Genomic DNA, 12,404 nt, shown 5'->3' on the forward strand with positions numbered 1-12,404 from the left:
TGCGAGGTTTGATTTATATACTATTGGGTTTATGTATGCCTTTTTGTGCTCATTGTACCTTTGGATCAGTTTTTTTCTTGGTTTGGCCGATATAGAATTTGTTGCAGTCCGAGCATTGTATACTGTATATCCAGTTTTGGTTTTTGTCTTCTTCTTTTTCATAGCTGTTTAATTTTTGTGTTATTTTCGTGTTTGGCTTGTATGTGATGTTGATTTTCAATGGCTTGAAGATGTTCGTTAGCTTTTTGGTTTGGTGTCCTACGTACGTAAATTCTGTCCATCGTTGTGTTGTTTTGTCTGTTGGGTTGGCTTGATCCTTGTTATGTATTTTTGTTTGATTCTGTTTTCTAATTAATTGTCTTTTGGGTGTATCCGTTTTCGTTCGCTATTTGGTATATGATTTTCCGTTCTTTGTTCCGGGCTTCCTTGCTGAGTGGCATCCTTAACATTCTATATACGAATGCATTATATGCAGCCATTTTTTTTGATGGTGGATGGTTTGAACATGCGGGTATGGTGGAGCTTGTTTGTGTAGGTTTTATGTATATTGTCATTTGAAATTGTGTTTTGTTGTGATTATATCCGATGGTTATGTCCAGGTAGTTAAGTTTTGAGTTGTTTTCTTCCTCAATGCTGAAAAATAGTTTTTGATTTATTTCGTTAATTTCTTTTGTTATTTGATCTATTCTTATTCCATTGTTTTGTGATATGTATAGTCCATCGTCAACGTATCTGAACCATTCTCCTCTTTCATCATGTGTTTTTATTATTGTTAAGATTTTCTCATCTATGGTTTGCAGGTATACTTCTGTTTAATTACTTGCTAGCGCTTTCGACTGCTGGTCGTGCTGTCATCCTTTAGGCCCTACTCTATCTGAACGTGTCATCCTGTTGTGTGTCCTTTTATACGGCCCGAACGCCTCAATATAAGTACTTCAGGTACTTTAGGTGAACTTGCCTGAATTTGGATTACATCAGGTACTATTCTTTGTGTTGGATCTTCTCTAGGTTTATTGTTTCTAGGAGTGTGTCTTAATTTGTTTAATATATTGAATGTTAGGTCTTGTTGTGTACTAAAGTACCTGAAGTACCTGTATTGAGGCGTTGGAACCGTATAAAAGGACATTCAACAGGATGACACGTTCGGATAGAGTAGGACCTAGAGGATGACAGCACGACCAGCTGTCGAAAGCGCTCGCAGATAATAAACCAGAAGTTATAGAGTCAAATCCTTTTTGTTACTTACATTAATAGTAAAATACTGAAAATGAAGAAAAATTAGTTGCATCGTCCAAATCATTTAACTGTCATTTAAATTAATGATTTCCATCATTAATATGGAAGTGTCCAATTTCCATATAGTCTTTTTCAACTAAAATTACTTTTTTAATCCTTTTCTGCTAGTCTGTAAAACTTCAAGTAGTTGGTTTTTGGTAAAGTTATCTTCAAAATACAAATTGTTATCCATTAAATATCTTTGTATTCCATCTTTCCTCAAATTTTCATTCGGTACTTTGATGAGCTGTCGCGAATGATAGGAAGCGCTGTCAAGAACTATTATACTATTCGCATACAAATTTGGGATCAATATGTTTTCAACCATTCCTCAAAAATATTAGCATCCATGTTCTCATGATAGTCAACATTGCAGTCCTCAAGTTTTTTTCCACATAATTTCAAAGAACGAAACTTGGTATGTAGATTCTTATATACATTGAAACATACTCTCTGTGTTTCAATATTCAAATGCATCCGAATCTTATTCACTGGTATCTCTTTTTCGCATTGTTCACCAGCGCTATTGGAATCACTACACAGGAAAAAGTCTGCATTGTTATCACATTCGTTATTACTATTAGTACTTGTCCAAGGATGCCACATTTCAAACAGATACAAAAATTTCAAGTAATTATAACTGCACCGATATCGAATTTCAACACTCAAATCTTGGAAAATTGGAAAGAATGCTTCGACAAGTGTATTATATCTGAGGGGGGGGCTACGTTGAAGGAAGCAAAATATAAATATATGAATAAATACATATTTTTTGAGAAAAATTAAGTCACCCTATTTTTTGAACAGACAGCGTATCTATGACCGTAGGTATCGACATAAACTTCCAAATCGAAATATCAGGATTTGTGTGAAATATTCCAAAATCATAAAGTTCCAGAACTGTCAACAATATTGATGTTGACAGAGCTTATCATGAGCACCATATTTTAATTTCCTGTTTAATATCCTGTGTATTTTAAGGCTGTAAAAGCTGCATAGCCTTGAAATTTTTCATTTTTATGCATTCTGGAAAATAATCTCACACAATTTCTGAATCAATGCATATGTGACCCATTTCGTTTTCTTTCAGGCCAGTTATGTGGACTGGTGTAATCATGTCTCTTCTATTTTGTATTTTATCTTTCCACTATTTGGCTAGATTCCAGATTCATATAACAAGCATAAAAAATAAATTAGATCATTCCACGTATCCCGGAGTTAACAACAACAAAGTACTCAAAAAAAAGAAGGTTCTGACACTTTCTTTATATCCTGAGCTAGAAAAACTGGATCCAAATATAAAATTCACACAGATGAGAGAAAAATACCAAAAACCAAAAGCAGAAGGGGGTCCTGTAGGTTTATATCAATTCAGTGAGCCAGTAAACAGTGCATTGTATACTTACAGTATGTTACTACTCGTTTCTATTCCAAAATTACCGTTTGGATGGTCTCTAAGAATGTTAACAGGATGGCATTGGTTATACTGCTTATTAGTGGTTACATCATACAGAGCGAGCATGACTGCGATATTAGCAAGACCAGCACCGAAGTAAGTTTTTAAGCATGCTTCTATTTAAATATGTGAATTGGTAAAATTTTTAATGCACACAGTTGATCATGATGTACTCTTGTGTGAATTGAGTAAGTTTGGGCTGTCATATAATCTTCTTAAACTAATAAGAATTTATTTGCAAATATAATGGCAATACATCGGGTAAATTTGAGGCCAACTCCGGAGTTTCCCAGTGCTCTAATTTGGGGCCCCTTCAATTCGTTCTCTTCATTAATGATCTACCATCAGTATTGAATTATACTAAAGTGGCTTTGTTCGCTGATGATTTCAAATTTTATAAGAGAATACAAACTGTTAGACACTGTGTATTATTGCAGAAAGATTCAAATAGCATTTTTGAATGAAGCATGAAAAATAAACTGTATTTCAATTTTAAAATATGTAGTATTCTGTCTATAACGCAATTAAAAGAACCTGTTATGTTCGAGTACAGAAATAATGAAGAGGCCCTAAATCGGTGTTCTGAGGTAAAGGATTTGGGAATTACTAATGACCATCAAATGTCCTTTTCTACGCATATTTAAAATATAGCTAAGTCCACAAACCGATTGCTAGATTATTTAATTAGACAATCATTTAATTTTACCAATATACATTCTCTTAAAATTTTGTATTATAGTTTAGTAAGGCTGAAAATAGAATTTGGTGCAATAATTTGGCATAGAGAATACCAAACTACGTTATTCTTGCTAGAAAAAATTCAAAACAAATTTCTAAGATTCCTATATTATAAAAAGCATCATGTATATCCCGATTATAATGTAGTTAGAACTACCCATCTTAGACGTGAATTCAAAATTGTATCCTTGGAAGACCGAAGAGTGCTTAACATTTTGCAGTTTTTATTTAAAATAATCAATAATAAAACTAATTCACTAACGTTACATTTAATATCCCTGTTTTACATAGAACTACCAGAGCTCCTCTTACAAGCATGTGTCGACTAGCAAATTATTATAACACACTCATGGATCTGGTTTGATCAATAACTCAGAATATGTTTAGAAAAAATCAAACAAATTATTAACTTATCATCTTGATGCTAACTTATTACTACCAAAATAAATTTTTTTGTTGAATTAAAACTTAATATTAAGTTCAATTAAGTTCACTTTCATTTTTACTTTTACTTTTCTTTTTCATGTTTATCTCTTGTAAATTAATATAAATTATTTGTAATATTGTATATGTATATTTATCCATGTAATTAGACCAGTAGGTATGTTTGGATAGGTACATATAAATAAATAAATGATTTCAAATTGGTTGATAAAAATAAGCGTCATCCTTCTTCAACAAATCTCAATCGATTTTAACAGTTTTTCATTATTTGTGATAGTATACTTGATAATTCACTTTTTCTGTTTTTTCAAATTATTTTCCTCCTGTAATATTCCATTCAATCAGTGATTGCTAGCATTCCACGAATCTTCAGGTGATGGAGCATCCAGAAAGTGACTCATTGCGTCTTCAAGAGCATGATATTTCATGAATCTGCCTTGCACCCAATTCTTGAGCAACAGAAGCAGAATCCCCATCACCTCCCGATAGTTTTCTGCGAATAATCTGAGGCAACCGAGGAGATAGATTTCGACTAAACTACTCGTACTGTCCTCCATATGATGGAGGCTCAGTAAAAAAGAGGTTCTCAATTTTCCAGCTTCTGGGATTAGTTTTCAGAGGAAATGGGGGTTGGAAAAAACGATCCTAACTATCCTACCTGTAACATCTAAACAAGAGCGGGAGCTTCTCAGTTCTCCATTTCTTGAACAAACCTAGGATGCGACCTGGGAGCGATTTATAGCCTCATCAAAAACAGGATATTTTACGAATATGCCGTGTACCAAATTCCTGAGCAGCGAAAGTAGAATCTGCATCACGAGAGGGAACAATCTCCCGTTGAGCAGGTCCTACAAATAACCCGAGTCTATAGAAGAGGTGGACATCAACTAAATGACCCCAACTATACTCCCTGTGACAGAAGATCAAGAGTAAAGGGCTTCCCAATTGTTCAGCTTTCGAGCTGTGTTTACAGGGGAGATAGAGGTTGATCAAATGACCTTAACTGTCTTCTCTGTTGGATCGAATTAAGAATGGGAGCACGCCTAGGGGGTTCGCTCTAAAAAAAATGTACCATAGTGTGAAACTTTGGAGAAAATTATTCTTCGCTAGAATTAGTCTCCAGAAATTGACGGAGTATCACTTTTGTCAGCTGAGCAAAACACCTCTCATAGTTTCAGAGCATACATATTATGATCCTATACATTAAGGCGGATACAATGGAAATATAGTATATTCTACCAAAAGTGTACGTTACGTCAGGAGACAAAACTTAGCAATAATACTTTTGGACAGGAAGACATTATATCAAAAAGTGTATCGTATTCGGTGTGATTTTCTGAGTATACCAAATCATGTTGTCGCTCAACTTGTGAAGTTAGAAGCTATGACTTCACAAATATTAATGAATCAGATTTTGTCTAATATCTCAATAGATATTTGACTTATTCATATGGATGAGTTATTTTAGTGTTTGAATGTTTGAAACAGACTACTCAACTATGGTTCTCAGCTGGGTGATGTACTTTGAATTTTTGGAGTAGGGTGAAAAGTAACCGTAGTAAAAGTAAAAATTGAAAGTAGAGAAAATTAACTCTAAATTAAATCTAACTAGAAAATCGTGGACATTTATTCACTTTGAGGGTAATAAGTCGTTTCTGAATAGTGTTTTTGAAAAAAGGCCTTTTGTCATGAAAGTATCTAAATTCATAAAGTTTCATATCTTCTATTCATTTTACAGGGTGAAAATAGACACACTTCAAGAACTAGCTAAGAGCAAATTGACATGTGGTGGTTGGGGTGAAATGAACGGAGAATTTTTCAGATCGCTGAATGATTCTGATTTGAATGCCCTTACCAAGAACTTCGTCTTAGTGAATGATTCAGAAGAAGCTGTCAGTAGAGTAGCAAGAGCGTCCTTCGCATTTTATGAAAATACCTATTTTTTGAAAAGTGCTCTGGTAAAAAGACAGCAAAAGTTACGTCTTCAATTGTCTGAAGTTTCACTTGATGACATTCAAAATCAATCAGAGGAGAGGACATTGCACATAATGAAGGACTGTATCATCAACATGCCAATATCTATAGGTAGGTTTTTGACGAGTGGATATGGCAACACCCAACTTGCATTTTTCTCCTTCAAATCATAGATTCAGATGAGTATTCCAACTTTCCACCTGAGAAGACAAAGCGGTCTGTTAACTAGATTTTTCAGAACAAGGTGACCAGAACTTTTTTTCAGCAGATAGTCTCGAATGTTACTCTTCTTGAGGTATTCAAAAAAAATTTTTGAAAGAAACGGAATTAACAACAGTGGAAATGATGTTTGAATTGAAAGGGATATATTTTTAGGAGAGATCAATTTTTGGAAAATAAGTAACTCTATACCTGGATGTGTAGATCATGCAAAGAAGTAACTTTCAGACACGAATTGATAGAAAAGCACTCTCGAAACAGTTATCTACTTTCATATAAACATTGAATTACACGAAAAAAAAAACTTTCGAAACAAATAATTTTATATGAACACTGAATTATACAAAAATGGCTGTTCTCTATTCAGTTTGTATTCCAAACTTTTGTTATGGAATTGAATCGAATTAAATAGCTGGAATTTCACTTACATGGAACACTGTCATCTTCACTGGTAGTAGATCAAACTGATTCCGTGACAAAAAGTCCTAATTTTATTAATGAAGACCTGATAAGGCAACATTGGATGTTTACCAGTGAGGATGACATTGTTCCATATAAGTGAAATTTTACCTCTTTCATTCACTATGTTGCGTAGGAATCCTGTGAATGATATCTGATTCAATTCCATAACGAATTTCTGGAATACAAACTGAATAGAGAAAAGTGTTTTTGTATAATTCAATGTTTATATGAAATAAGCTGTTTCGAATAAAAATTCTAGGAAAGATGAAATACAAAAATTTTTATTGGTTTTTCTCATTTTGTCTTCAATCGAGGACCGCCTGCCTAATAGGCAGAAACAGCTGTCTACTGGTGGCTTTCAAATTGAAATTGATATGGGAATGATCAAAAAGTACTTATCTATTTATCTTTTAATTTTCATGGAATTATATTCCAGCAGCTTGACTGCATCAATCTTTCTCGATTTCATATCATTTCTAGAAACATGTGGATCCGTTTTTCGATGGCATTTCAGGTTAGCTTCCCAAATTTCTGCTACCGCAGTTGTCGGTAGATTGGTCAAACCACCAACAATGACATAAAAACTTGGCAAGTTGACTTGGGTGTCACACCAATAGGTGGTTCCACTTATGTTTCGCTTGCGTTTGCGCAGTTATTTTTATAAAGTACTTTCTTGGTTTTTCTCATTTTGTCTTCAATCGAGGACCTCTTGCCCAGTACTGACGATGCCCAATAGGCTGAAACAGCTGTCTATCGGTGGCTCTTAAATTGGCTCAATATGGAAATGATCAAAAAGTACTTACCTATTTATTTATATATATATATATATATATATATATATATATATATATATATATATATATATAAATACAAGAAGGATTTGAACAACATAATGAAGTCTAACGTTGATTGTAATACCTTGTGAAGTGTGAGGCAAAAGAGCGTTCAGCTTAACGCGACCAATGTGCATTGCTTCAATCTTCTTGGTCAAATGAATTCTCTATGAGAATGGAGGTTTTCAAAGACCTGTCTATTCCCACTGATGTGAGAAATTGGCGTTGGTGTCAGAACTCCATTTATAAGTCGTTTCATTTGCGAATAATACTGGGGGTGCCATTTCTTCCGATTCATCGCTGTGAACTATGTTAACTTCTGCATTCATTTGATTCCATAATTTTGGATTGTATGCCCTTTGTCCTATCTGTTGTCTTCCTTGCAACACTTCATTAGAAAAGCAATATCATCTTTAGATACCATTGTGGCAATTATTGTTAGCTCTCATTTTTTCTAAGGACAAAACACAGGCACTACAGGAATATCCATAAGGCGCTCTGAGAGCGGTGCCGATGCGAAAGTAGCGATTCACGTTGGATTCGTGGTTTTTTCATCATCAAGTAATAATTTGACCAAAAACATGTTTCCAATACAGGGGGTGAATCAAAACTCAACAATTATTTTCAGATATTTTCAAACGTATCTAAATTTTATTTCACATTTGATTTCCCCGCGAAGAGCTTTTTCTGAAAATATGGAGTTGTTTAACAATTTTGAGTAAATTACCTGTCATAAAAACACAGAAATGAAATTTATCCTAAGATAATTTTGTTAGTAACGTGATTCTTCTAAGAAAAATATTTTGCATGATTAGGTTTTCTCATTGTTGAAAAGTAATTTGATTGAAAAACTGGGGGATGATTTCTTAGACTCCACGTTGTAGTGATATACAAAGTCTGGCCTGAAATTTTTCGATGTAAATGTAATCCTTTTGTAGATTATTTATTTCCCTATAAGATTTTTGAATACTTTCTCGTGTTCAGTTACATTCTTAAAGTTATCAAGATGTAATCTACTGAGCAAACCGTCGGTACGGATGTTTGTCTCATCATTCTGTATCATTGTAAATCCAAGATGGCCGCAGCTACAAAATGGCGGATAACATATTTTTCACAACTACCTCAATATGGATATCAAATGACACGGTTTGACTAGTAGAATAACAGAATGAGGATAATTGAGTAAAAAACTGAAAACTCGTAAACCTTAAAACATGAAAATAAAATAAGTAAAAAAAATTATGTTAAAATGTACTAAAAACTGAAAAATAATTCAGAATGTCCTAGGCAACAGTCATCGCAGAACTCTCCTCAGCTGAAGAGGATGCTCTAATGACTGCTATAGTTCGTTCAGTATCGTCTGAGAGTAAAAGAATTTCAAAAATGCAAACATGTCGCTACATCAAAGAAAGCAACATAGTCGTCTCAAGCAAATAGCACTGCAATTCACCCACGAAATCATTGAGATATGTCTACCCTCTATATCCCTTGAGGACGCCGCTGACGAGCCAAAAGAACCGCTCGATGTTTTTTCTGATACCTATTACGTTTAAGATAATATTATTAGGCGTCGAACTGGGGGTATTAATATGAATTTTCCATTGCTATATTTTGTATAATGACAAGATAACTAAAATATGGTAAAAACTAATTTTATTCAAATATTTAATTTTGGGAAGGACAATTAATATTTGAAATAGTTTTTTATCATTTAGAATTGTTACCTTCTACAGATCAAAAAATAATCAGATTATTAAATTTACAAATAAATACAAATGTAGAAAAGGCAAAAAGTTACTGCATTTGATAAATTAGCTTTTTGGAAAAAAAAACAAATTTGTCATTAACTTGAATTTAAAAAAAATTGCATATCAAAAGAAATATATATCATCTGGTGACGATTGACACTGCTAATATCAGATTGATCGTCGGTATGATAATGAAGATGGATAAAGTATTCGAAACATCACCAGATAAGTATACAAATAGAAAAGATTTCCGCAGTTGAAAATTTGAACATCTGATTTGAGTTGAACCGCGTTCAAAATTTTGCATTGTTCCACGTTTCGGCTTCGACTTTGACATTTTCAGGAAGTAGAAAAGTGTGGCTGCACTGAGAGATATATTTTTGTTGGTTTGGAAATGAAGATTAATATTCCTCATTGGATTTTATAGTTGATTCAGAAACAATTTTATAGATTTAATGGGAATACTCACTTCGAATAAGACATTGCGATAATTTTAATCTGAAAAAAGTCTGCAGGGATTCGTTGAGTGATTCTTTACTGGATGAATCAGTTTCATTAGGACAACTGGAATAATTTTTTCTGATAATGAGTCTATGCAATCATCCAGATCCCACATCTCTGCTTCGATTCTGATTGTTTTGTGGATACATTTTTCCCAAGCTTTTTGGTCGACTGTTTCCAGAGCACTGTATAGGTATTTCTTCAACTTCACACAGCTTGGAGGTTACATTAATCCTTCAACTTGAGCCCAAACCAACTCTATTGGATTCAATCCATCTTTCACGAATACTTCACTGCTGCCTATGTGAGTGATGATAAGACGACGATCTCTTCCAACTGGAATTTTCAAAGCAGTGGACCACCCTTCCATAAAGTCTTCCACTTTTGATGTTCTGATCTTGTCAAACCTTCGAGACGGTATGACCCTCATGCTCATGTAATATCTTCCATAATCTAGTTCTTCTTATATCAGGAAAAAACTGTCTTCACGAATAACTGACAAAACTTTATTTGATGTAGGTATTTCGTTTTTTATGTGAAAAGAGTGTACTCTTCTCCTAATAGAATTCTTGACTTCTTCGTCGATATTCAAACACTTTTTGCCATTGGATACTTTCGGCTCCAAAAAGCTGTTGTTTCCTTAAGTTTCTTAAAAATTCTAAATATTGTTGATGTATTGGCACCGGTCACACTCGCGCATTTTTACACTACTTCCTCCTTATTTTTTACTTCAGGCGGAAATTGTATAAGCATAAACATTCATAACAAATGTTTTTTATTTATATTTCATGCTGACAGTGTCGGACACTTCACGGATTCCGAACAACTAGCTTCCATGTTGTATGGCTTTTTATTCAACGCGCTCTCGAAGTAAACTGAAGAATATCACTAAGACTAAGACTAAGACTAACCGCTCTATCATGGCCTTCAAACTCCCAACAGAAAATATTGTAATATTTTATTCCTGTGGAAAAAGCCAAGTCGGTTCTATTGAGGAATGCAGTGTGTCTGTTGACGGTATAATTTGAAAAAAAAATCTGTTTTTCCGTTAATCAGCTGCCGCCCCCATACGAACGACAACTCTCAGAAGTTGAGGAACTTGTGCGAGCTAAGAACTAACGAGGCCTTACCTTTTAACGTGTGATTCCTAACACGGAATCACACGGAATCATTCCCATATTGATTTCAATTTGAGAGCCACCGGTAGACAGCTGTTTCAGCCTATTGGGCATCGTCAGTACCGGGCAGGCGGTATTTTGATTTTCATGAAATTATTTTCCAGCAAATTGACTGCATTAACCTTTCTAGATTTTATATATATATATATATATATATATATATATATATATATATATATATATATTTTATAGATAGATATGCTGCTGTAGTCTCTCTCATTTCTGAACATCATCATCATTACATCATAAAAATACTTAATTTATTTCTATAAAACATAATTGCAACATAAAATCACGTTGGCACCCAGTTTTTCGTTAAATTGCATGTTAATTTTACCCGAAGATTTTATAGAGAGCGTCTCTCTGATTTGCTCGATTAACTTGATGTGATTTTTCACACTATGTAGTTTCAACCATACCGTAAAAAAGAGTTTTCTTATGTTTGACATGAATATTGATATACTAAACAAAATGTTAAAGATCTCGACTTTTCTAAGAAATAATAAATATTTCTTTCTAGATGAGGCAATGTGATTTTATGACCAATAAAATGAATATCAATTTTTTCAAGGGTTGCAAAAAAATTCTCCTATCAAACCAGCGGTGGATAAATATATAAGAAGGGTTTTAGAAGCAGGCTTCGTCAAAAAATGGATAGATGATGTAATGCAGAAAGTACTAAATTCAGAAATTCAAACAGACGACGCAGAAACTTTGAAGGCTCTAATGAATATGAAGAAATTCTCTGGAGCTCTTGTGGCTCTTCTGATTGGATATTTCATAAGTATTGTGTCTTTGGTCACAGAAATAGTACACTTCCACAGTGTGGTAAAGAAAAATCCCAACTTCAATAAATATTCCAGACGAATAGAAAACCGGATGAAATGAATTATGTTTACACTTTATCACAAACTTACTACTTGAGGTTTTTTATATATTTTTATAGTTTATTCATTGTAATATGTATATGTTATCTGAGAAGAAATTATAGCTAATAAACTTAAACTATTCCTTTTATCATTATCATCATCTACCCATCTCGTTATTATCAACTATCTCGAAATTAATCGAAAAGCTAGTGAAGAAAAGATTGTTGAGATTTTTATCAAATGGAAAAATATTGAATGAATGTCAATTTGGCTTCCAAAGCTGTAAAAACACTAATGATGCAATCTTCTCATTTTTGGAAAAAATATACTTGAATATGAATGAGGGAGAAGCAATTTCGGTAGTTTTCTGCGATTTTTCGAAAGCCTTCGACTGTGTCAATCATGATATACTTATAAAAAAATGTACTGTTATGGCATAAGAGGAATAAGTCTTGAATGGTTCAAATCGTACCTAAAAGGTAGATCCCAGCTGACGAAAGTCAATAATGTGTATTCGGACATTTCGGCTATTGATTGCAGGGTACCTCAAGGATCTGTTCTAGGGCCCATTTTATTCCTATTTTACATTAACGATCTTGCTACAGTTGATATTGAAGGGTCATTCACAATTTTTGCCGATGACACCACATTGTTATGGCATGAAAAAAAATACTAACAATTTGAAGCAAATGATATCATTAGATTTA

General features: G+C 33.6%; 1 protein-coding gene across 1 annotated transcript in view; it reads left to right on the forward strand.

Annotated features, from left to right (window-relative positions):
* The window catches only part of LOC111515158 (Ionotropic receptor 68a), a 33,224-nt gene extending 21,406 nt beyond the window's left edge, over positions 1-11,818 (forward strand). The window contains exons 6-8 of the mRNA XM_074175148.1: positions 2,366-2,827; positions 5,652-5,998; positions 11,400-11,818. Of these exons, the coding sequence (XP_074031249.1) occupies positions 2,366-2,827; positions 5,652-5,998; positions 11,400-11,716 (1,126 nt within the window). The 3' untranslated portion in view covers positions 11,717-11,818. The remainder of the gene's footprint in view (positions 1-2,365; positions 2,828-5,651; positions 5,999-11,399) is intronic.
* Positions 11,819-12,404: the final 586 nt, after the last annotated feature.

Source organism: Leptinotarsa decemlineata, unplaced genomic scaffold (genome assembly GCF_025532065.1).
Source record: "Leptinotarsa decemlineata unplaced genomic scaffold, Ldec_3_MD MMD2_tig00000882_RagTag_RagTag, whole genome shotgun sequence".
NCBI classification, from domain to species: domain Eukaryota; kingdom Metazoa; phylum Arthropoda; class Insecta; order Coleoptera; family Chrysomelidae; genus Leptinotarsa; species Leptinotarsa decemlineata.